Below are 27,117 nucleotides of genomic sequence, written 5' to 3'. Positions count from 1 at the left end.
TTTCTTTATTTTTACTAGAACATCTCTCTGCTTCGTGTTGCAAATCAACAATTTTAGAAAAAAAAGAAAAAAACAGAATTAAACATTGACAGTTTTAGTTTTGCTATAAATACTCTTTATTATTAATTAACAGGCATGTGAATAAATAAGTAGAACGAAAATTTTCCTAGGTTACCTATACCTTTATATATTCTCACTCAGTTTCTAGATAGTTCACCGCCCCAGTTTTTAGGGGAATCTAGTAAAGAACTGATCGCATACGTAAAGAAAGCGATCGTTAGGAGGTAACGCGACACACCTAGCGTGCAGGTAACGCGAGTTCGACATTAACTGACCAAAGCTACTAGGAAAACTGCAGCAGTCTGCGATTACTTTTGGTAGTCTGCGGTAGTTTTACAACTCTAGACGCAGGTAAGACGTAATGATTTTAACTAACGTATTTGGTGACATTTTGGATACACCTCGCAAAAGCAACTTGTAATGGTACTTGAATTACGTAACCATTGCGGCACCTCACCTCAATCCCTCGATACCAGCAATATTCTACTGCGTTTCTGAACAGTAGTTAACAAATTTCTGAGACAACATTCCGATTTGATTTCATTAATGTAGAAGTACTTGGATACATCGATGTGTTTATATTGCAATGATATTATTCTTATGTGTATTCTTTCTATTGTCACTATGATCTTTGACGTACTTGTAACTCTGATTTTTGGGCGCGTAAACGGTTCGTAGAGAGTCAAGTCTTGGTCGTCATGTTGAAAAGACGCAAATTGTAGTCAGTTTATGAAATGTGAACTTTAACAGTGAGGAAGATTTTTCAGGTATGTTTTATTTTGTGAAGTGATGCTGCAACAAAAGTAATAAAAAAGAAGTGTAACTTAAATGCGGAGTGCTGATTACTATTTTACATCACCATTGTCCTAACTTGAAAAAGTTTAATCTTCAATAATGGTTTATGAAACACATCTATAAAACTTTTGAATATCGCAGAATAACACCTAGGCCTCTTTGCATCGAGCTTGGAATCATCACTACCTAGATTTTCGACGATTGAGCCATGAATTCACAACGAGACCAGCGTGGGAAACACGAAAAGATGAGTGCCTAGTTTATCTATTATTTGATGAAATAACTTTATTAACTGTGCTCTAATGACACCTGCCACATAATAGAACTTTGTTGTTGCCCGAAAATGCAGTATTTAGCAGCGTGAGCAACACTACAAACTCTGGTCTATAGTAAAATATGGAATCGTCAAAGACTTTTATGTTCCTTTTCAAGTGTTTCAGAAGACGACGTGGATAAAAATAGACGCCCGGCGGCAGGTGTGTTTTTGGCATGCTGAGAGAGGCGCTTTCCGATGTATGTCCGGCGAGAATCCCGTCGAGAGAGGAATATGCAACGAGTGCGTGCAGCGGACGTGGGTGCGCCTGGGATGTGTCTGAAAGGAGGGGGGGGGGGCAACACGTAATCCTGCCTGGTGGGGGTGGGGGCGGTGAGCGGGGAGCTAGGCCGATAAGCTGTGTCGGCGCGTCACACGCTCTCGCCGCGGACATTCGAGACACGCGCGCGGGCGGCGCTTCCCTCCGAAGGCGTGCATTCCTGCAGGTAGCGCCCCGGCACACGTGACACGGGTGTGTGTGTGTGTGTGTGTGTGTGTGTGTGTGTGTGTGTGCACCGGCCGCCGCTGGACAGCTCTGCTTCCCGGCAGCAGGCGATGCACTGGGCGGACGCACCGCACTGCAGTGGCCCAGCCTACAGCCACAGAAAAACACGCAGAGTTTCTATCTACTCGTGTGGTTCACGGCTTGGTGCAAGCCATCATCGCGGTCGATTTCGCTGCTTGTTTCACACGAGCAACTTCTCATTTTGCCTGACGAAGCAGACTTTCTCAACCAGAAAAGCCTGAGGCTCTCGCCGGGAACAGAATTCACGGATCCGCGTTACTAGTAGTAGACGTACAGTACTGCATCGTTTTCTTGTGCCAACTCTTCATCCTGTTACTGGTTTGTTAAAGCTCCCTCGGGGAATAAGGAGAATTCTGTGACTTTTAGGAAGAAAATTTATTCTGGAAACAAGAATTGTATGAACAGCCATCAGTCTGAGATTTTCACTCTGCAGCGGAGTGTGCGCTGATATGAAACTTCCTGGCAGATTGAAACTGTGCGCCGGACCGAGACTCGAACTCGGGACCTTTGCCTTTCGCGGGCAAGTGCTCTACCAACTGAGCTACCCAAGCACTTGCCCGCGAAAGGCAAAGGTCCCGAGTTCCAGTCTCGGTCCGGCACACAGTTTCAATCTGCCAGGAAGTTTAATATCAGCGCACACTCCGCTGCAGAGAGAAAATCTCATTCTGGAAACATCCCCCAGGCTGTGGCTAAGCCATGTCTCCACAATATCCTTTCTTTCAGGAGTGCTAGTTCTGCAAGGTTCGCAGGAGAGCTTCTGTGAAGTTTGGAAAGCAGGAGACGTGGTACTGGCGGAAGTAAAGCTGTGAGGACGGGGCGTGAGTCGTGCTTGGGTAGCTCAGTTGGTAGAGCACTTGCCCGCGAAAGGCAAAGGTCCCGAGTTCGAGTCTCGGTCCAGCACACAATTTTAATCTGCCAGGAAGTTTCAGCCATCAGGCTAACTGTGCCCAGGGCAAATATCGAATTTGTGCCTCCTTCCCCCAACCGATGTCTCCCCATTTCTGTTTACAATAAAGTAAAATGTACTGAAACTCCTCGTTCCGGCTCAGATGCGCCAATCGGTACCGACCGACCTCGTGTCATCCTTTGCTAATGGCTTCATAAGGATGCGGCAGGGAGTCAGCACACAGCTCTCTCGGCATTTTAGACCTTGGAAGTGCTGATTCTCATTGGCTTAAGACGCTATGTGGACCCCGTCCCAATTATCCACCAAGGAAAAAATCCGAAATTGAACCTGGGTCCTCCTCATGAGTGTCAAACGCTCTGACCACTTCGTTGTATTTTCCTCTCTATCTGTTTTTCTCCCTTTTTCCTCACCAGCTCTGTGCAGAAATTGCACGACCTCTTGAATTTCATTGCTGAAAACTTCACCCAGTTTCCTTGATTCACTGAGCTGCAGTGCCGGCATTCGCATACGGAGGCGGACGAAGAAAACTCTTCACATTCCAATAATTCTTTTTTGTACGATTCAGTTCAAACCATACAAAACACGCACACTATATTCGCATTGTTCGCAACTATAGCGCAATTACTTTCCCACTGTTTAATTGTCGATCCATGCGAAACTGTAACAACCAAAATAACAAACGCAGAATATATACTCTTTGCAGTTTCGTTGCGTTGGCTCACTTTGTAAGTAGGCTGTTTAGGTTTTTTTATTGGTAACGCCACCTCTGTATGAAAACCACTTTATAGACTGTGAGAAAATTTTAGCTTTTGACCAACATTGTATCAATAAGTGTGTGCATTTGATATCTTTGTTATTGTAATTATGAAAAATTTTATCAAATCATTATTGGCCACTGCCCAAAACAATTTGTAAAATTTTTTGTGGGGAGCATGGGGGCTATGTAAGTAGGCTGTTTAGGTTTTTTTATTGGTAACGCCACCTCTGTATGAAAATCACTTTATAGACTGTGAGAAAATTTTAGCTTTTGACCAACATTGTATCAATAAGTGTGTGCATTTGATATCTTTGTTATTGTAATTATGAAAAATTTTATCAAATCATTATTGGCCACTGCCCAAAACAATTTGTAAAATTTTTTGTGGGGAGCATGGGGGCTATGTAAGTAGGCTGTTTAGGTTTTTTTATTGGTAACGCCACCTCTGTATGAAAATCACTTTATAGACTGTGAGAAAATTTTAGCTTTTGACCAACATTGTATCAATAAGTGTGTGCATTTGATATCTTTGTTATTGTAATTATGAGAATTTTTATCAAATCATTATTGGCCACTGCCCAAAACAATTTGTAAAATTTTTTGTGGGGAGCATGGGGGCTATGTAAGTAGGCTGTTTAGGTTTTGTTGTTGGTAACGCCACCTCTGTATGAAAATCACTGGCTGTGCTGTGTGCAGTCTGTGGCTGTTTTGCATTGTTGCAATACTCGCCATTGTAGTGTTGGGCAGCTGGGCTGTTAACAGCGCGTAGCGTTGCGCAGTTGGAGGTGAGCAGCCAGCAGTGGTGGATGTGGGGAGAGAGATGGCGGAGTTTTGTAATTTGTCATGAACTGCTATATTTATTATGACTATTAAGGTAAATACATTGTTTGTTCTCTATTAATATCTTTCATTTGCTAACTATCCCTATCAGTAGTTAGCGCCTTCCGTAGTTTGAATCTTTTATTTAGCTGGCAGTAGTGGCGCTCGCTGCATTGCAGTAGTTCGAGTAACCAAGATTTTTGTGAGGTAAGCGATTTGTGAAACGCATAGGTTAATGTTAGTCAGGGCCATTCTTTTGTAGGGATTTCTGAAAGTCAGATTGCGTTGCGCTAAAAAAAATATTGTATGCCAGTTTACGCACAGTCTTGTATAATTGTTCAAAGGGGACGTTTCAACTTCACAGGGTAACAGTGGATTCATCTGTAGTCGAGATGGTCTAAGAAGATCCGTGACAGCTCGTAGCACTGTTGCCAGCTTTCAACTGTGAAGCGCTAACGGCTGCAAGCAAAAGCAATAGCCGTCTACAGAGCTGTGACAACACTGACGCGTTGCCATGGAGATGTTTACAAAATCGCGTTAGTCTGTTTGTTGAGGTAGGCCCGAGAAGCTACCTCGCCCGGTCCTCTGCTACTGTCAAGAATCAACTTACGCAGACTTAACTCTAGTTACCGAAAAGGAAACACAAACGTCTCTGCCCCTCCCCCGTTTAGCGCCCCCCAATCGTTTCCCTCAAAAAAATGGCTCTGAGCACTATGGAACTTAACTTCTGAGGTCATCAGTCCCCTAGAACTTAGAACTACTTTAACCTAACTAACCTAAGGACATCACACACATCCACGCCCGAGGCAGGATTCGAACCTGCGACCGTAGTGGTCGCGCGGTTCCAGACTGAAGCGCCTAGAACCGCTCGGCCACCCCGGCCGGCGCAATGCGACGCTTCGTAGGGTTATAACATCGAATGATCACACAGGCTCAGGCATAGGTAAAACAGGAGGCTGACTTCGGATCAGTGACAAGATAGTGAGAAAATGAATTCTGTCTACAAATACTCTTGAGTCTCATCTTAGAATATTGCTCGAGTGTACAGGATAGCAACCAAGCAGTAGTGGCTGAGAATATTGTAAGAGTTTAAAAGGTCAGCACGAATGGTGATGTACTTGTGTGACCCACGGGCGAGTGTTGCAGAAATACTGAAAAAAAACCTTAATTGGCCGACGCTTGAATGTAGCATGTACAGCATTTCTCACCAATCTCGCAAATGCCTATTTACAAAGTTTCACGAATTAATATTAGCCGAATAATCTAGAAATACTCTCAATTCCTCCTTCCCCTCCCCCTTAACGTATCGCTCCCGTACAGAGAGCGTCAAGGTAAGATTGATTACAGAGCGTGCAACCTCATTGAAGCAGATATTTTTCCAGCGCTCTGCACACAGCTCTAACGGGGAGATGCCCTAAAAAAAGGATAAAGAGGATTATAAGAATGTGCAGCTGTTTCCTTTACTTCTAAACTGTCTCTTTCTGAATATTTAGTCTCTTTATGAATTAAAGCTGTAGCATACCAAAACATTTCATTCATAGAAAAGAAATATGTGCATAAGCTAACCTCACGTTAACAGTTAAGAACTAAATCTGTCTGTGAGAATGAGAAGCAAATCTGATTGTGTGAAATATGTCCCGTGTGACCAACACTATCTGTTACAAAAAAATTAACTTTGAACTTTAATGAGAATAATTAAACTCAACACTGTCAATTGAACCTGTGAAATTGAAATCTCATATCGTGTATTCGACTTACATGTGTGGCAATGGAAAACGCCATGCAATTGCTCTCGTAGAAAAAGATAGAGAAGGCGCGTCTCAGTCTATGAGCTACTACCAACTCCAGAGAACCGCGGTAGTGCAGCTCGACCTCTTAAATATATTCAATGCAAACTTAGTTCTCATAAAATTTCTCTCTCATAAAAAAAGAATGTTCATCTGGTAATGGCAGCTGGATAATGACGTAGGATAGTCTGAGTTACTCTCTAGATAAAAATTGTATTTAAGAAATGCATCTAAAATAATTTCTTGACACCACCCCTTTTACAAAATTTCACCATCGAATGCTTAGCAAACAATAAGAAAATATTTCGTTCCCTACAAACTTGTTATAACTAGGAATAACACAATGAATATATCACCGTTCTACGGTTTATTGACACAACACTGATACAAATAATTCTGTTACGAAGCGCCAAGATGTAGAGGAACACTTTAGGCAAAATTATATAAATTGATGGTTGTTATACCAGTGTCAAGGAAGTGCATATGAAATGCAGAATTCCGGCGGATATCACAAGTCCGTTGACATACTAAACGTAGCGAACGTTGAAGTCCAAGTTCCAGTATAGCGTTCCGATTCGAAGTCCAGAACGCAGTCGAATCAACATCGAACAGCAAGCAGGTCAACCACAGCGTTGCACTTCCGAGTTGAGGAGTAGGAACATAGCGCTATGAGAACGGGCTTGTAGACGTCAGGAGCGGAGTTAAGTAAGGCTCCATAGTTAATGCAGCCGGCGGCTGGAGTCGCTGTATATTCCGGGCGACCAGTACTTGAGTGTCATGGAAGGCCAATCCTTGTGTTTTTAATGCGCACGCACGCGAAGGCGGTCTGCGATGTTAGCAGCGGGCCGGGCACGGAGAAGTGCGGCCAGCGTTGCATTTCTCGGGCGCGCGCAGTGGAGCGCGCCACTGCTCGGTGCGCAGATTTAATAGCAGTGGATACCACAAAATTACAATTACGTAGGATCAACCCTGGAGAAATACAAAAATGTAACTTAACATCAAAGTTTATTCTAACACAAAAGTCTTCATACTAATCATTAAATTCTTTTCGTTCTTTCAGATTTATTAACATTGACTGAGAGAAAACTTCACAAAAATAGCAAGAAATTCCAGATTAGGATGTCTGCGTTGAACCAAGAACGCTTAACCAGATGCTGCCACAGTAAAGTAAAATATGTCCATTCGTTACCCTAAATCCAAATCTTCTCAAAAATAGTATCCATCTTAGTAAGTCAATCTCATTCAGTGCATAAAGATAGTAGTACTTTTGTAATAATAATGTTTCCATCAGATTAGCAAACTAATTTCGAGGAGCACCGTGTTCTGTGTCCTTCCTGTTCAATCTCAAAGCCACGACACCCCTCTACAACTCCCTAACTCCTCTGCTCGCGATCAACGCTCAACACCCGCGCACCTTTGCAGAGTTAAGATGACCTAACCAGTCTCTGGCCAGCGCAGCGTCTCTGAAGAGATTGCGCGCATATTACAACATGGTAAAATTTTTCTTGTCCGTCGTAAGACATCCAAAAACAAGAAAATTACGTATAAAATCATATACACCCACCTTCCAATCTGCTCCTTTGAGCTTTGCGTTCCCAGCTCTTCTCTGATGACAGTATTCTTCCTCCGTCGGATAGTGTGTGCCCAGTCACTCTTCTTAGTAATCGCGTCTCCGATGTTTGTATTTTTTATTCATTTATTTTTGTTATAGTCCATGGCTCATTCCCATATGTCACAGTTGCTACAGACGTTATTTTCTAGTACCTTAGAAGAGGTTACTTTCTTATTTTAGTTCTGAGGGTTCTATAAATTAATGTAATTAAATGTTCCTACTTTCTTTTGTATATACATTTCTGTCACGAATGAGGTAGTTTTTGCTAAGAATTTGAACGAGTGTACTCTTTCTACCTAGCTTTGCTTTATTATTATTTTTCTGTCAATTAGCTCCTGGCCTCTGAAAGCAATAATATAATATACATATTATAAAAATGAACTGAACCGATTTAAGCCTAAATTGGCACAGATATCCCTTGCTGTCAGCCAACAATCACTGTGAAATGCGTGAAATTTGCTTCATCATGCATGACGTTTAAATTTATTTCTACTTTGCTATTAACTCTGTTCGCAACGTATTTCGCCGATAAATGTACACACGCAAATACACTCCTGGAAATTGAAATAAGAACACCGTGAATTCATTGTCCAAGGAAGGGGAAACTTTATTGACACATTCCTGGGGTCAGATACATCACATGATCACACTGACAGAACCACAGGCACATAGACACAGGCAACAGAGCATGCACAATGTCGGCACTAGTACAGTGTATATCCACCTTTCGCAGCAATGCAGGCTGCTATTCTCCCATGGAGACGATCGTAGAGATGCTGGATGTAGTCCTGTGGAACGGCTTGCCATGCCATTTCCACCTGGCGCCTCAGTTGGACCAGCGTTCGTGCTGGACGTGCAGACCGAGTGAGACGACGCTTCATCCAGTCCCAAACATGCTCAATGGGGGACAGATCCGGAGATCTTGCTGGCCAGGGTAGTTGACTTACACCTTCTAGAGCACGTTGGGTGGTACGGGATACATGCGGACGTGCATTGTCCTGTTGGAACAGCAAGTTCCCTTGCCAGTCTAGGAATGGTAGAACGATGGGTTCGATGACGGTTTGGATGTACCGTGCACTATTCAGTGTCCCCTCGACGATCACCAGTGGTGTACGGCCAGTGTAGGAGATCGCTCCCCACACCATGATGCCGGGTGTTGGCCCTGTGTGCCTCGGTCGTATGCAGTCCTGATTGTGGCGCTCACCTGCACGGCGCCAAACACGCATACGACCATCATTGGCACCAAGGCAGAAGCGACTCTCATCGCTGAAGACGACACGTCTCCATTCGTCCCTCCATTCACGCCTGTCGCGACACCACTGGAGGCGGGCTGCACAATGTTGGGGCGTGAGCGGAAGACGGCCTAACGGTGTGCGGGACCGTAGCCCAGCTTCATGGAGACGGTTGCGAATGGTCCTCGCCGATACCCCAGGAGCAACAGTGTCCCTAATTTGCTGGGAAGTGGCGGTGCGGTCCCCTACGGCACTGCGTAGGATCCTACGGTCTTGGCGTGCATCCGTGCGTCGCTGCGGTCCGGTCCCAGGTCGACGGGCACGTGCACCTTCCGCCGACAACTGGCGACAACATCGATGTACTGTGGAGACCTCACGCCCCACGTGTTGAGCAATTCGGCGGTACGTCCACCCGGCCTCCCGCATGCCCACTATACGCCCTCGCTCAAAGTCCGTCAACTGCACATACGGTTCACGTCCACGCTGTCGCGGCATGCTACCAGTGTTAAAGACTGCGATGGAGCTCCGTATGCCACGGCAAACTGGCTGACACTGACGGCGGCGGTGCACAAATGCTGCGCAGCTAGCGCCATTCGACGGCCAACACCGCGGTTCCTGATGTGTCCGCTGTGCCTTGCATGTGATCATTGCTTGTACAGCCCTCTCGCAGTGTCCGGAGCAAGTATGGTGGGTCTGACACACCGGTGTCAATGTGTTCTTTTTTCCATTTCCAGGAGTGTATATCAGTGAACGACGCGTAGTTCAAGAGATACAACGTCATGAACACTGAGATGCTTGAAAAAAAGACGCATCATGCACGAAGTTTTAATAAATTTATTCTGTACTCCTAAGACACTTCTACCGTTTAGTCTGCTTAAGGAAATTCTGACACCTGGCAGCGCTTTAGACAGCTTTCAACTGCAATGTGCAAACGGCTGTAGGCGAAAACAATAGCCGTCTACAGATATGAAGAGGCGTTGCCATAGAGACGTTTACAAAATCAGGGTGTACACACGCGAAGCACCTGCGCCCAGTGTGCAGAAACTGTGCTGCATACTGTCCTTATATACTTGTACATTATGCATGTTTCTTTGTACAACTGCTCCATAATGTCGAAGTCGTTTTCACTAATACAGTACTGGCCATTAAAATTGCTACACCACGAAGATGACGTGCTACAGACGCGAAATTTAACCGACAGGAAGAAGATGCTGTGATATGCAAATGATGAGCTTTTCAGAGCATTCACACAAGGTTAGCGCCGGTGGCGACACATACAACGTGCTGACATGAGGAAACTTTACGGCCGATTTCTCCTACATAAACAGCAGTTGACCGACGTTGCCTGGTGAAACGTTGTTGTGATGCCTCGTGTAAGAAGGAGAAATGCGTACTATCACGTTTCCGACTTTGATAAAGGTCGGATTGTAGCCTATAGCGATTGCGGTTTATCGTATCGCGACATTGCTGCTCGCGTTGGTCGAGATCCAATGACTGTTAGCAGAATATGGAATCGGTAGGCTAAGGAGGGTACTACGGAACGCCGTGCTGGATCTCAACGGCCTCGTATCACTAGCAGTCGAGATCACAGGCATCTTATCCGCCAGGCTGTAACGGATCGTGCGGCCACGTCTCGATCCCTGAGTCAACAGATGGGGACGTTTGCAAGACAACAACCATCTGCACGAACAGTTCGACGACGTTTGCAGCGGCATGGACTATCAGCTCGGAGACCATGGCTGCGGTTACCCTTGACGCTGCATCACAGACAGGAGGCCCTGCGATGGTGGACACGAACCTGGGTGCACGAATGGCAAAACGTCATTTTTTCGGATGAATCCAGGTTCTGTTTACAGCATCATGATGGTCGCATCCGCGTTTGGCGACATCGCGGTGAACGCACATTGGAAGCGTGTATTCGTCATCGCCATACTGGCGTATCACCCGGCGTGATGGTATGGGGTGCCATTGGTTACACGTCTCGGTCACCTCTTGTACGCATTGACGGCACTTTGAACAGTGGACGTTATATTTAATTCGATCCATGCGAAACCCTACATTTCAGCAGGATAATGCACGACCGCATGTTTCAGGTGCTGTACGGGCCTTTCTGGATACAGAAAATGTTCGACTGCTGCCCTGGCCAGCATATTCTCCAGATCTCTCACCAACTGAAAACGTCTGGTCAATGGTGGCCGAGCAACTGGCTCGTCACAATACGTCAGTCACTACTCTCGATGAACTGTGGTATCGAGTTGAAGCTGCATGGGCAGCGGTACGTGTACACGCCATCCAAGCTCTGTTTGACTCGTTGCCCAAGCGTATCAAGGTTGTTATTATGGCCAGAGGTGGTTGTTCTGGGTACTGATTTTTCAGGATCTATGCACCCAAATTGCGTGAAAATGTAATCACATGTCAGTTCTAGTATAATATATTTGTCCAATGAATACCCGATAATCATCTGCATTTCTTCTTGGTGTAGCAATTTCAATGGCCAGTGGCGTACATGCAAATGAAGTTTTTTCGATATTACACTGCAAACGCAGTTCATTTTTTGTTTTCGTTTCTGATAGAAATTTGGAGAAATGAATATCCGGGTAATGGCGAGTTTGTCAGCTAGTAGATTACATAACTTATCCGTTATGGACAAAATATGAGCAGCTCTTTTGAGTGTGTTGCTAGGAACAATCATGACTTCATCATCAGCAAAGAGTGATGTCATAGAATAAAATTTTCGTTGTAGTAATAAATGTAAAAGCTTAACCTACCTATTCATTGCCTCACCATGTCGTAAGTATTAAAAAGAATTGGAGATCAATTGCATCCTTGTCTTACTCCCGAATGTGTCCTGATCTTATATATTCCATTTGCTGCAGTGGCAATTTCTGATCCTTGGTACATGCTTTCTGTCGCCTTTATTATGTGCAGAGGTATTCCTCGTTTGTTCATATCTCCCATAGCATTTCTCTTTTTACTTCATCAAAAGCTTTCACACAGTCTGTGAATAGTGAATGTGTGTCTCTACTGAACTCTATTTCTCAGTTATTTGTCTAAAAGCGAACATATTGTCTGTGCATGATCAACCTTTCTTAAAGTTCGTTTGTTGTAGACTACTTTCAACACTTACTGCTAGTCTCTGTGTTACTATTTTAGAATATATTTTATAGCTCCAGCTTAGAAGAGGGACGCCCCTCGTAGTTTTCGCAATTGTTCCACAACACGTATCGTCGCAAACTGGGATATTAACAGAGCGTTTTCACTGTTGCAGCGAGCTGTCGCCGAGGTCAGAGATGGCGCCAAACTCTGAGGAGGATGGCTCGCGACTTTCCACTGTTCAAGATGCCGGCTGGAGCCTCGAGGAAGCCAACAAGGTGAGTTGAAATATCGCCCTCTTTTTGGCAGAGACAGTCATAAAAAATCAGTGCATTCGCAGCAAATTAAAAGCGATTACATCCCCAGATTCGCCTCTTAACCTTGCAATGTACCTATAGCTTCCGGCACGATTCCTTAAAAGGCGCTTTAGTTTTGATATTGGTGAATCACTGGAGCTGCTCTCGACGAATATTCGAAAATCCTTAACGCTTCTTCAGCTTTAAGAGGACTATTGGCAAAGTAAAGTCCGATCGGTCGTGAAATGGAAACAGCTATGAAAATCAAGAAGTTTTATTTGAAACAGGTAGCTACACATTTAGCTACTTCTCCACACAGTCGCCGCTCCGACTTAGACATTCGTCGTACCGTTCTACCAGCTTTCTAGTATCCTCGTTGTAGAAGGCAGCCGCCTGTGCTTTCCGCCAATTCTCTATACTAGTCTACACCTCGTAGTCTGTGCCATAATGTTGTTTTCATAGGCAGTGGTTAGTGTGGGCAGAGATGACTGTCAAAGGGAGCCAATTATGGGCTGTATTGTGGGTGATCAAACACTTCCCTTCGAAAACGCTCCAGGAGCATCTTCATTGTCCCTGCAGAGTGCGGCCGAGAATCGTCTTGAAGAAGGAAACGCATGGCAGTTATGTCATGATGGACTGCATGACATCAGGCGAAATCACTCAACAGGCCCTCAAACTCGGCGGGAGATTCTATCGTTTTAGTCGTTTTTACGTGGAAACTGTGCGCTCAGAACTGAAAAGAGCGGCGTGACGCGATCGGCGGGCATGTTAGGGACACTACTCGACACATCTGTGCAAAGCTTCATCTGATTTTCATTGTGCTTGATCGGACCTTACTTTCCGAATATCCCTCGTACATTATATCAATGTTATGTTAGTAGTTCAAAAGTCTCCATTAATTAGCATCAGTAACATGACTGTAGTCATGCAATCAGTCTCGAAATTATCACAGCACGCGCCTCTGCTTTGTCTAAATCAAAGTACTATCGGGAGATTTAAGCAAAACAAGACATTACTACTGAAATTTGTCGGTGACAAAGTTATATATATCTGAACCACGAGATTATCGCAGTTGAAGTCGCTGTCAGTGCCATTCGTAATGTTTAGTTTATAGGAAAAGATGGAATCCAGCACTACGTGTTTTAAAAGGACTTTTTTATGTAGCCTGGAAGAGGAGATTCTATCCCTCGTGGCACCGAGGTTGTATGAAAATGAAGTAATCCTACGATTGTGAAGCTAAGATACGTCTTTGTGGTGTGAGGAAGAATTTGGTAGAAATGTGAAAGCTAATACCATTTCATAGTAAAGTTCGCATCCAACTGCGTATTTCAAGGGAATCTGACGGGGGAGAACTAAAAATCTAGCAACTTTTTTGCAGTGAATGTCTGATATAACTTTGTGAAATGTAAAACTCTGCACTTAAGAAAATAAATAACGTTTTGTGACCATAGTATCAGTGAGCCTCTATCAGAATCAATTAACTCATATAAATAGCTAGGTGTGGCCGCTACGGTCGCAGGTTCGAATCCTGCCTCGAGCATGGATGTGTGTGATGTCCTTAGGTTAGTTAGGTATAAGTAGTTCTAAGTTCTAGGGGACTGATGACCTCAGAAGTGAAGTCCCATAGTGCTCAGAGCCATTTGAACCATTTTTAGCTAGGTGTAATTACTTGTAGGAATATGAACCGAAATGATCAGATAGTCCCAGGAGTACGTAAAGCTGGTGACAGATTTCAGTTCATTGGTAGGATGCTGGGAAAATGCAGTCAGTGTAGAAAGGAGATTGCTTACAAGACACTCTTGCGATCCATCCTTGAATATTACTCAGGAGTGTGGGATACGTACCAATTGGGATTATTACGAGATATTGAACGATTTCAAAGAAAGGGAGTACGAACTGTCACAGTGTTCAATGGTTCTAATGACGTTAGCCGTATTTGGGCATTGAAATGTATCATTGGTAGCGGGTGAAAATCTGTGCCGGACCGGGACTCGAACCCGCATTTTCGCTTTACGAGAGCGGTAGGCTTAACAGCTTCGACCATCCGATCACTCCTCCCTGCCGCACAAATTCCAAGCCTGTTACTAACTATTGACGTAGCGACACGTACCCATCAAACTCTTACTCGAAGTCCTTGATTCCCATTAGAGATCGGGCATTGTGTGCATCCGCATTGAAAGACAATATCGTTGATTGTCGTCGCCTTATATATACACTGAAGAGCCAAAGAAACTGGTACACCTGCCTAATATGGTGTACGGCCCCCGCGAGCACGCAGAAATGATACTACACGGTCCGCAGCTCGTGGTCGTGCGGTAGCGTTCTCGCTTCCCACGCCCGGGTTCCCGGGTTCGATTCCCGGCGGGGTCAGGGATTTTCTCTGCCTCGTGATGACTGGGTGTTGTGTGATGTCCTTAGGTTAGTTAGGTTTAAGTAGTTCTAAGTTCTAGGGGACTGATGACCATAGCTGTTAAGTCCCATAGTGCTCAGAGCCATTTGATACTACACGACGTGGCATGGACTCGACAAATGTCTGAAGTAGTGCTGGAGGGAACTGACAGCGTGAATCCTGCAGGGCTGTCCATAAATCCGTAAGAATACGAGGCGGCAGAGATCTCTTCTGAACAGCACGTTGCATAGCATCCCAGATATGCCCAATAATGTTAGTGTCTGGGGAGTTTGATGGCCAGTGGAAGTGTTTAAGCACAGAAGAGTGTTCCTGGAGCCACATTGTAGCAATTCTGGACTTGTGGGGTTTCGCATTGTCCTGCTGGAATTGTCGAAATCCATCAGAATGCACAATGGACATGAAAGGATGATGGTGATCAGAAGGATGCTTAAGTATGTGTCATCTGTCAGAGATTTATCTAGACGTATCAGGGGTTCCATATCACTCTAACTGCACACGCCCCACACCATCACAGAGACTCCACCAGCTTGAACAGTCCCCTGCTGACATGCAGGGTCCATGGATTCACGAGATTGTCGCCATACTCCTACATCTCCATCCGCTCGATACAATTTGAAACGAAGCACGTCCGACCAGGCAACATGTTTCCAGTCATCGACAGTCCAATGTCTATGTTGACGGATCCAGGCAAGGTGTACAGTTTTGTGTCGTGCAGTCACCAAGGGCACACGAGTGGGTCCTCGGCTCCGAAAGCCCATATCGAAGATGTTTCGTTGGATGGTTCTCACGCTGACATTTGTTGATCGCCCAGCACTGAAATCTGCAGCAATTTGCGGAAGGGTTGCACTTCTATCACATTCAACGATTCTTTTCAGTCGTCGTTGGTCCCATTCTTGCAGTAACTTCTTCTGGCGCAGTGATGTCAGATATTTGATGTGTTACTGGTTCCTCATATTCACGGTACACTCGTGAAATGGTCGTACGGGAAAATCCCCACTTCGTCGCTATCTCAGAGATGCTGTGCCGCATCGGTCATACGCCGACTATAACACCACAATCAAACTCACTTAAATTTTGATACGCTACTGGACATTAAAATAGCTACACCACGAAGAAATGCAGATGATAAACGGGTATTCATTGGACAAAAATATTATACTAGAACTGACATGTGATTACATTTTCACGCAATTTGGGTGCATAGATCCTGAGAAATCAGTACCCAGAACAACCACGTCTGGCCCCAATAACGGCCTTGATACGCCTGGGCATTGAGTCAAACAGAGCTTGGATGGCGTGTACAGGTACAGCTGCCCATGCAGCTTCAACACGATATCACAGTTCACCAAGAGTAGTGACTGGCGTATTGTGACGAGCCAGTTGCTCGGCCACCATTGACCAGACGTTTTCAATTGGTGAGAGATCTGGAGAATATGCTGGCCAGGGCAGCAGTCGAACATTTTCTGTATTCAGAAAGGCCCGTACAAGACCTGCAACATGCAGTCGTGCATTATCCTGCTGAAATATAGGGTTTCGCATGGATCGAATAAATGGTAGAGCCATGGGTCGTAACACATCTGAAATGTAACGTCCACCGTTAAAAGTGCCGTCAATGCGAACAAGAGGTGACCGAGACGTGTAACCAATGGCACCCCATACCATCACGCCGGGTGATACGTCAGTATGGCGATGACGAATACACGCTTCCAATGTGCGTTCACCGCGATGTCGCCAAACACGGATGCGACCATCATGATGCTGTTAACAGAACCTGGATTCATCCGAAAAAATGACGTTTTGCCATTCGTGCACCCAGGTTCGTGTCCACCATCGCAGGGGCTCCTATCTGCGATGCAGCGTCAAGGGTAACCGCTGCCATGGTCTCCGAGCTGATAGTCCATGCTGCTGCAAACGTCGTCGAACTGTTCGTGCAGATGGTTGTTGTCTTGCACACGTCCCCATCTGTTGACTCAGGGATCGAGACGTGGCTGCACGATCCGTTACAGCCCTTGCGGTAAGATACCTGTGATCTCGACTGCTAGTGATACGAGGTCGTTGGGATCCAGCACGGCGTTCCGTATTACCGTCCTGAACTCACCGATTCCATATTCTGCTAACAGTCATTGGATCTCGACCAACGCGAGCAGCAATGTCACGATACGATAAACCGAATTCGCGATAGGCTACACTCCGACCTTTATCATAGTCGGAATCGTGATGGTACGCATTTCTCCTCCTCACACGAGGCATCACAACAACGTTTCACGAGGCAACGCCGGTCAACTGTTGTTTGTGTATGAGAAATCGGTTGAAAACTTTCCTCATGTCAGCACGTTGTAGGTGTCGGCACCGGCGCCAACTTTGCGTGAGTGCTCTGAAAAGCTAATCATTTGCATATCACAGCATCTTCTTCCTGTCGGTTAAATTTCGCGTCTGTAGCACGTCATCTTCGTGGTGTAGCAATTTTAATGGCCAGTAGTGTAATTCTCCTAAGACGGAGAGAAGCAATTCTTGAAAAAAAAAACTTGAACAATCGTCTTCGATGACTCTGAGATATTACGAAATTTTATGGACTTCAGTGTACTAGTTACCGGCAACATGTGCCGGACCAGGACTCGAATCCGGATTTCCCGCTTATCGCGAGCGGTCACCTTAATCATTCAGGCTGTCTGAGCACGCTTTCCATGTCCGAACTAAATTTCCGTGTTTCACATAACATATCGCTGGATTAGCTGTGAATCGTACCTGTCGAAACCACAACAGTAGTGTAAATTGCGACTGTAGCAGCAGTAATCTATTTGCGCCAGAAACTTGCCGTCTTATATAGGCGTTGCCGACAGCATGGCTGTATTCTGCCTGTTTACGTATCCCTGTATTTAAATACGCATGCCTCTACCAGTTTCTTTGGCGCTTCAGCGTATTAAAAAAGGGGGATTTCGTATAATATTCAAAAGTAAATCCCTGTTTTAAGTACAAATCCGTAATTGTGATAGGTGATCGAAAACTTTTGACCGATAATGTAGATGTACATACGCATCACTGTCTATTACATCCGTTAGGTCTTCAGGTAGATTATCTAACAGACCAGATCGAAGCGCTTTTATGATGAAGAAAGCGCCACAAGCGATTACACGATGATGTTGACCTTCGAGTCCAAAATGGCCCGGCTGCTGGAGAGCGACTTCGAACAAAGCGTCTCCTCATGCACTGCAGACTGTTCGCGTGCGACGCCTCAGTCGGCGGCTGACAGCCTGTTCTCTCTGGACAGCGGCCTGCGGCGTGGACAGGTGGAGTCTCGGCAAGACCGCTCAGACGTCTGCACGCCATCCTCCAAAGCACGGGCACGCACGGCCCCGAGGCGACGGCCGCTGGGACCCAAGTCTGCGCCTGTCCTTGAGCAGAGTGGCCCCAGGCACCAGTTCCCCAGGCCTCGTCAAACACGAGCGCCGTTTCTCCTTCGTTTTCGTTTCTCTGAGAGTCCAGTCTCTTGCACCGTCTGGTGGCAACTTTTTGGTCCTTATGCCAGTCGAATTTTCTCGACAACAATTTTTGTAGTACACAGGAAGTAACAGAATTACTTAGAAATCCTCGACAGCTGTACAATACATATCTACATTTGCATCTACATGGATACTCTGCAAATCACATTTAAGTGCCTGGCAGAGGGTTCATCGAACCATCTTCACAGTTCTCTGTTATTCCAATCTCGTATAGCGCGCAGAAAGACTGAACACCTACATCTCTCTGATGTCCCTCATTTTATCGTGGTGATCGTTCCTCCCTATGTGAGTCGGTGTAAACAAAATATTTTCGCATTCGGAGAAGAAAGTTTGTGATTGGAATTTCGGGGGAAGATTCCGTCGTAACGAAAAACGCCTTTCTTTTAAAGATGTTCAGCCCAAATCCTGTATCATTTCTGTGACACTCTCTCCCATATTTCGCGATAAAACGTGCTGCCTTTCTTTGAACTTTTTCGTTCTACCCCGTCAGTCCTATCTGGTAAGGATCCCACACCGCGCAACAGTATTCTAAAAGAGGACGGACAATCTTAGTGTAGGCAGTCTCCTTAGTAGGTCCGTTACATTTTATAAGTGTCTGCCAATAAAACACAGTCTTTCGTTAGCCTTCCACACAACATTTTCTGTGCGTTCCTTCCAATTTAAGTTCTTCATAATTGTAATTCCTAGGTATTTAGTTGAATTTATGGCCTTTAGATTTGAGTGATTTATCGTGTAACCGAAGTTTAACGGATTCCTTTTAGTACTCATGTGGATGACCTCACACTTTTCATTATTTAGAGTCAACTGTCACATTTCGCACCATTCAGATATCTTTTCTAAATCGTTTTGCACTTTGTTCTGATCTTCTGATGACTTTATTATCCATAAACGACAACGTCATCTGCAAACAACCTAAGACGGCTGCTCAGATTGTCTCCCAAATCGTTTGTATAGATAAGGAACAGCAAAGGGCCTATAACACTATCTCGGGGAACGCCTGAAATCACTTCTGTTTTGCTCGATGACTTTCCGTCAGTTACAACGAACTGTGACCTCTCTGCCAGGAAATCACAAATCCAGTCACATAACTGAGACGATATTCCATAAGCACGCAATTTCACTACAAGCCGCTTGTGTGGTACAGTGTCAAAAGCCTTCAGGAAATCCAGAAATACGGAATCGATCTGAAATCCCTTGTCAATAGCACCCAACACTTCATGTGAATAAAGAGCTAGTTGTGTTTCACAGAAACGATGTTTTCTAAACCCATGTTGACTGTATGTCAATAGACCGTTTTCTTCAAGGTAATTCATAATGTTCGAACACAATATATGTTCCAAAACCCTGCTGCATATAGACGTTAACGATATAGGCCTGTAATTTAGTGGATTACTCCTACTAGCTTTCTTGAATATTGGTGTGACCTGTGACCTGTTATCAACATTCTCCATTTATGCCTGTTTTTTAAAGTACATACATATGGTGGGGTGGAGAAAATAAAATATCCATCACCAGCTCGCTCGGGGTACCATTTATGATTTAACATACCTAAAAGAACCTGTACTATTGGTAACTGTCGAGCAGAATCTGCCAGTTAATGAGTGGACGGTGATTGCGAGCTTGATGACGGGGGTCTTATGAGCTACCGGGCGGCCACATCAAGGACGTAAAAGGCCAGGTCAATAATACTGGAAAATTGTGACACCTAAAACGAATCAGTAGTGTAAGGGGCAGTCAAATGAAGACCGAATACCCGTCACAATCGGACCAAGGAATGGTTCCATTAAAAAGTAATTACTTCACCCGCTGAGACATTAATACCACTGGGAGAGCAAATGATCAATTCTTTTTCCGCAGAAGGCGGTCGGCAGCTGACGTATCCACCACCGCTCCCACTCTTGTACTTCAGAATGAGATTTTCACTCTGCAGCGGAGTGTGCGCTGATATGAAACTTCCTGGTAGATTAAAACTGTGTGCCGGACCGATACTCCAACTCGGGACCTTTGCCTTTCGCGGGCAAGTGCTCTACCAACTGAGCTACCCAAGCACGACTCACGCCCCGTCTTCACAGCATTACTTCTGCCAGTACCTCTTCTCCTACCTTCCAAACTTTACAGAAGCTCTCCTGCGAACCTCGCAGAACTGTAACTCCTGAAAGAAAGGATATTGAAGAGACGTGGCTTAGCCACAACCTGGGGGATGTTTCCAGAATGAGATTTTCACTCTGCAGCGGAGTGTGCGCTGATATGAAACTGTTATGAAAGCTGTGCGGACGGGGCGTCAGTCGTGCTTGGTTAGCCAAGTTGGTACAGCACTTGCCCGCTAAAGGCATAGGTCCCGAATTCGAGCCTCGGTCCGGCACACAGTTTTAATCTGCCAGGAACTTTCACTGTTGCCCTTTCTCGTCCTACTGAAACTGACGTCTATGCATGTTTTTCTTTAGGTCACCAAAGCTGTGAAAGTCACACGGTGAAAGATCCAGACTCAACGGAAGATGTCGCAGTGTTTCCCAACCAAATCGCTGAAGCGTATCCTTTATCGATTTGTGGTATGCAACAGGATAATTCCGTCCGCCAGCATTCCTGAGCGTTTTTTGCAGTTACTGCAAAGTGTCTTCATAGCGCTGCACATTGATTACTGTTCCACGCTCGGCTAACTTGACCGTTGGAGGGCTACTGCAGTCTGAAAAGAATGTCACCATAACCTTACCGGAACTTGCGTGAACAGCTTTGGATTTCTTTGGCGATGGAGACGTGTATGTTTCCAATGCTGACTTCGCCGTTTCACTGCGGGCTGTCGGACGGTATCACCCCGTGTCACGATAACGCCCTCTCCCCCACTGCCAATCAGACAGAGGCTATGCTTCAGCAACTTGGTTCTGAAACACTGACACATCTTCCGTATAGCCAGGATCTTTCATCTTGTGATTCGTCGATCTGAAGAAATACGTGAGTGGACCTCCGTTTCAGTCGGACGTGGAAGTGGAAGAGTTGTTGCGGTTGTGGATGTGTCAGCAGCCGACCGCGTTCTACGAAAGAGGAACTGATCGTCTCGTTCCCAGTGGGATAAATGCTTTCACATGTGTGATGATTCTTTTGAATGCAACCATTCCATGGTTCTGTTGTGACGGGTGTTCGGTATTCATCCGATTCCCTGTTGTATAATCACAGGTACGACGCTCTTAAATTTGTTCAAAATTTACCGGTGGAGAGCACAAACAAACGTTCTGCCGTTAGCGGTACAAGCAGTGGATCTTTCAAAGGTATTTTATCACTAGAATAAAAGTAGTAAGATAAAAAGGCACATCAGGGGATGACCACTAAGTGTGATTAGACTGCATCAGGAACATCAAAGTATTACAGCCATTTCTAAAGGAATGGAAGCAACAAACTGGCGATGTAGTAATGGATATTTTTTTAATAGCAGCTCGTAAAAAAACATAATTGTGAAACCCAGATGAATTATTATTACAAATAAAAGCCTTAGCACGACGTATATAATTCAATCGCTTTTTAGATATCAAATTAACGGACTCGCTATAGTTGAGAAATAATTGTTTGACAGTTGAACTCAGTAAACAATGAGACATCCAGAACTCATTAAGAGTTCGAAGAAACAACTGCCTACACGGCATTTTCATCACCGGTCACCACACGAACAAAAATTGTCGATGAAATTTATTTATTGCACGCAGCATTATCAAATTTCAGTTGATTGCTTATAGTTTAGTACGATGGGCTCGCATTCTCCGTCCGACCACACAGATTTCGATTTTCTGTGGTTTTCGTAAATTGTTTAAGGTAAATCCCGAGATGGTTCGTCTGAGAGGACAGCGTCTGTTTTCTTCCTTATCCTTCCCTTACCTGACTTTGTGATTCTCCTCTAATGATGTCGTTAAGGACGAGATGTTAAACACTAATCGTCCATCCTTCTAGTTTATCCAACCTCCTGTAACCGCAGCCCACAAGCTGGAATACAGCCGATATTTCATTACGAATGAATCTCGACAGCGTAGTTCACTGTGCAACACGAATCGCTTTCAGTAACCCCCCCCCCCCGCCCCCCCCCCCCCCCCCCCCAGTGATGCAACGCTGCGAAGCATGTGGAAACATACCCTGCAGAACCAAAACATTACTACCCCTTGCTAAATAGCGGGTTGGTCCGCATTTGGAACGCAGCAGAGCAGCGATTCTGCTTGGAATGGTAGGTTTCACGAGGTTTGTGGAAACAGATGTCTACGCACAGGTTACGCACTTTCCATAAACCACGGGCCTGTTGTTTGTCGTGCCGAGCTAGCGTCCAGCAATATTCCATAGGTTTCAGAATAGGAGAATTTGGTGGTAAAGCCAACTAATGCTACTCAAACCACAATTTGTGGCAATTTTTTACACGGACAGTTATCCTGTTGGAAAGTGCCATCACATGAAGGGCTGCAGGTGGTGTGTAGCAATGTTCGCATAGTCCACGGCCGTATGGTGGCATCGATTGCTATCTCAGATCCCACGGATGCTGAGATGTGTGTATCACAGAGCTTAAAACTTCTCCCAGCGGCCTGCGTCCGTGGCGCTGTACTTGTTTCGAGGCCCTTCGCCTAAATGATAGCCCACCCGGGCGTGACTGACTGTGGACCTGGTGTAGCAGGAAACGTGTTTTATCCCACAAGGCGAAACGATTCCATTATTCCACAGTCAAATCTCTATCTGTATCTATATAAGTACTCTCCTACACGCATTTAAGTGCGTGGCGTAGGTTTCATCGAACCAGTTTCACAGTATTTCTCCACCATTTCGCTCTCGAATAGTGCGTGGGGAAAACGAACCCCTAAATCTTTCTGCACGAGCCCTGATTTCTCTTAATTTATTACGGTGATCATTTTTCCCTATGTAGGTGGGCGTTTACAAAATATAGGCCGAGTCAGGAGGAAAGGTATGTGTTTTGAGGGGTTGACAATATGATTAGTGATTCTGAACAAAAAACTTCATATGGACGTTTGCCCTGTTCCAAATTGCTTCCGAGATAAAACACATTTAATATCACCTTTGTAAGTTGTTCTGGAATAACACGAAAACCGCACCTCCAGCAGTACAAAATTAAATTACATTAAATTTCGTAAAAGAAGGTCCTACTCTTTTTTTCTCTAGGTCTTAAATGGCTACACAGGATAATTGAAATGGCCTGGGAGTCGGGACAGGTTCCATCAGACTGGACAAAAGCAGTAATCACACCAATCTTTAAACATGGAAACAGAAAAGATTGTAACAACTACGGAGGTATCTCTTTAATCAGCGTTGTGGGTAAAATCTTCTCAGATATTGTTGAAAGGAAAGTGCGAGTATTAGTTGAGGACCAATTGGATGAAAATCAGTGTGGGTTTAGGCCTCTCAGAGGTTGTAAGGACCAGATCTTTAGCTTACGGCAAATAATGGAGAAGTCTTATGAGTGGAACAGGGAATTGTATCTATGCTTTATAGATCTAGAAAAGGCATATGACCGGGTTCCTAGGAGGAAGTTATTGTCTGTTCTACAAGATTATGGAATAGGAGGCAAACTTTTGCAAGCAATTAAAGGTCTTTACATGGATAGTCAGGCAGCAGTTAGAGTTGACGGTAAATTGAGTTCATGGTTCAGAGTAGTTTCAGGGGTAAGACAAGGCTGCAACCTATCTCCACTGTTGTTCATATTATTTATGGATCATATGTTGAAAACAATAGACTGGCTGGGTGAGATTAAGATATGTGAACACAAAATAAGCAGTCTTGCATATGCGGATGACTTAGTTGTGATGGCAGATTCGATTGAAAGTTTGCAAAGTAATATTTCAGAGCTAGATCAGAAATGTAAGGACTATGGTATGAAGATTAGCATCTCCAAAACGAAAGTAATGTCAGTGGGAAAGAAATATAAACGGATTGAGTGCCAAATAGGAGGAACAAAGTTAGAACAGGTGGACGGTTTCAAGTACTTAGGATGCATATTCTCACAGGATGGCAACATAGTGAAAGAACTGGAAGCGAGGTGTAGCAAAGCTAATGCAGTGAGCGCTCAGCTACGATTTACTCTCTTCTGCAAGAAGGAAGTCAGTACCAAGACTAAGTTATCTGTGCACCGTTCGATCTTTCGACCAACTTTGTTGTATGGGAGCGAAAGCTGGGTGGATTCAGGTTACCTTATCAACAAGGTTACGGATATGAAAGTAGCTAGGATAATTGCAGGTACTAGTAGATGGGAACAATGGCAGGAGGGTGTCCACAATGAGGAAATCAAAGAAAAACTGGGAATGAACGCTATAGATGTAGCAGTCAGGACGAACAGGCTTAGATGGTGGGGTCATGTTACACGCATGGGAGAAGCAAGGTTACCCAAGAGACTCATGGATTCAGCAGTAGAGGGTAGGAGGAGTCGGGGCAGACCGAGGAGAAGGTACCTGGATTCGGTTAAGAATGATTTTGAAGTAATAGGTTTAACATCAGAAGAGGCACCAATGTTAGCACTGAATAGGGGATCATGGAGGAACTGTATAAGGGGGGCTATGCTCCAGACTGAACGCTGAAAGGCATAATCAGTCTTAAATGATGATGGTGATGATGATGATGATGAGGACTAATAGTTACGCGAAGAGGGCGCGGCAATATTGAGAAACTCGGGCGACGTGCATGCGCTATACCTTAGGTAGTTTTTGAAGGCCAGTTGGAAGCCTTTTCTCGACTTGATAGACCACAAATGCCGACCAGAGTGGCCGTGCGGTTCTAGGTGCTACAATCTGGAACCGAGCGACCGCTACGGTCGCAGGTTCGAATCCTGCCTCGGGCATGGATGTGTGTGATGTCCTTAGGTTAGTTAGGTTTAATTAGTTCTAAGTTCTAGGCGACTGATGACCTCAGACGTTAAGTCGCATAGTGCTCAGAGCCATTTTTTTGATAGACCACAAATGACCTGTATGAAATTATTCGTCTCAATTTCCTCTACACTACCATGGCACGTTGTAAACTATAACAACGTTTGAATAATACAGAAAATAAATAACAATATAAATTAAATGGGTTCTATTTCGGAAACCACATGACATTTGTTGTTCAGAATCAGCAATCCTATCGTCCCTCAAAGCATGTACCTTTCCGCCTGACACACCCTGTACTTCCGCATTCGAATGAGTAAGATGGCGATTGAAATTTTGTGAAAAGGTCTCGCCACAATGAAGAACGCCTTTGTTTTAACAATTGGCGCCCCAACCCGTATATTATATCCGTGACACTCTCTCCACTATTTCGCGATAACAAGAAACGAGCTGCCCTTCTTTGGAGGTTTTTGATATCCTCCGTCAGCTCAACCTGGGAAGGATCCCTTACCGCGCAGCAATGTTCTAGCAGAGCACAGGCGAGCGCAGTTCAAGCAGTCTCGTTAGTGCATTTGTTGCGTGTTCTTTGTGTTCTGCTAATAAAACCCAGTCTTTGGTTCGCCTTCCCCACATGTGATCGTTCCAAATTAAGTTTTTCGTTATTTTAGTCCCTAGGTATTTAGTTGAACTGATAGCTTTGAAATTTGTGTTATTTATCATGTAAACAAAATTTAACGGATTTCTTTCAGTTCTCAAGTAGATGACCTCACATTTTTCGTTATCTAGGATCCATTGACACTTTGTCCGCCCCCCGTAGCTGAGTGGTCAGCGCGACAGCATGTCAATCCTAAGGGCCCGGGTTCGATTCCCGGCTGGGTCGGAGATTTTCTCCGCTCAGGGACTGGGTGTTGTGTTATCCTAATCATCGTCATTTCATCCCCATCGACACGCAAGTCGCCGAAGTGCCGTCAAATCGAAAGACTTGCACCCGGCGAACGGTCTACACGACGGGAGGCCCTACCTCACACGACATGTTTTTATTATCACTTTTCTCACAATACGGACGTCTAAAGCACTTTGCAATTGGCTTCGATCATCTAACGACTTTAAAAGACGGCAAATGACAGCATCCTCTGCAAAAAATCTAAGAGGGCTGCTCAGACAGTCTGCTGAAATATTTGTTCAGATTAGGAACAGCAGAGAGCCCACCTTGGGGTACGCCAGATATCACTTCCGTTTTACTCGATGACTCGAAGGATAGAAAACGAGATCGAGATAAACCACCGCAACAGTTCACCCAGTCGTCTTATTAAGAGCGGAGTACATGAAAGAAGCAACAAAGATTAGAGATGAACCTGCGCCCAATGACGAGGCCAGTAGACACCGGGCAGTAACTACGAGTGCACAGTGATGTAGAGGGAAACCTCCATGCTCTTTCCGAAGCAACCGTCATAGTATTGGCCTCGATCAGCTTAGGGAATCCACGGAAAATCTGGACCCTATGGCGGTACTCACCATTGAACCCCGCTCTCCTGGTACGCGAGTCCAGAGCCTGAAGTACTGCGCTATCTCGTTCGGTCACAGCAGTTGACCCACATCCGCCGATGCCGACAGCATGTACCACGCAGCGGGACGCAAGATGGTGCCTCCCTCTATCTCCTCCTCCCCACTCCTCTTCCACATGAAGCCTGAGGAATGCGGACTTCCGTTAAGGGCAGTCGGTGCGTAAAGTCTGGTACAGTGCAGGCTACGGAGTAATGGAAAGCTCCGCAAGTGCAAGGCGTAGGGGGCTTCACCGAGTCCTTGCCTCGTAGCTAACAAGAGACTGGCGATTCTCAAGACTACGCTAAAGAGCTGGTAGGTTCGATTATGTGCAAATCTTAAAGCACTCCGCAATATGCGTATCGATTCGCCACCTACATCTACAGTCGCATCTATATCCCACAGGCTACTTACGACGTGTAGCAGAGGGTACTTTTATGCCACCATCACTTCCCTTTTTTTCTGGTCCCGTGTCGAATGATTCACGGAAAGAACGATTGCTGGTAAGCCCACGTCTGAGCTAGAATCTCTCTCACAAGACAGTATATTTATCTATTAATGTAAGAAAATAAATAAAATTATGTGCAACAATTTCTGTATAGTATTTGGAACTGCGAAACATTTTTCATTCT

General features: G+C 45.0%; 1 protein-coding gene and 1 non-coding gene across 2 annotated transcripts in view; one reads left to right on the top strand and one right to left on the bottom strand.

Annotated features, from left to right (window-relative positions):
- Positions 1 to 27,117, top strand: part of LOC124593972 — a 526,982-nt gene that overhangs the window by 234,555 nt on the left and 265,310 nt on the right. The window contains exon 2 of the mRNA XM_047132321.1: positions 12,077 to 12,179. Coding sequence (XP_046988277.1) covers positions 12,099 to 12,179 — 81 coding nt within the window. The 5' untranslated portion in view covers positions 12,077 to 12,098. The remainder of the gene's footprint in view (positions 1 to 12,076; positions 12,180 to 27,117) is intronic.
- Positions 2,171 to 2,245, bottom strand: Trnas-cga. Its single transcript has one exon. It is a non-coding gene; the product is annotated as a tRNA-Ser (tRNA).

This window comes from Schistocerca americana, chromosome 2 (genome assembly GCF_021461395.2).
Source record: "Schistocerca americana isolate TAMUIC-IGC-003095 chromosome 2, iqSchAmer2.1, whole genome shotgun sequence".
In the NCBI taxonomy this organism is placed as follows: Eukaryota; Metazoa; Arthropoda; class Insecta; order Orthoptera; family Acrididae; genus Schistocerca; species Schistocerca americana.
Note: the sequence above shows the minus strand (reverse complement) of the source record. Positions and strands in the feature narration are given on the sequence as shown.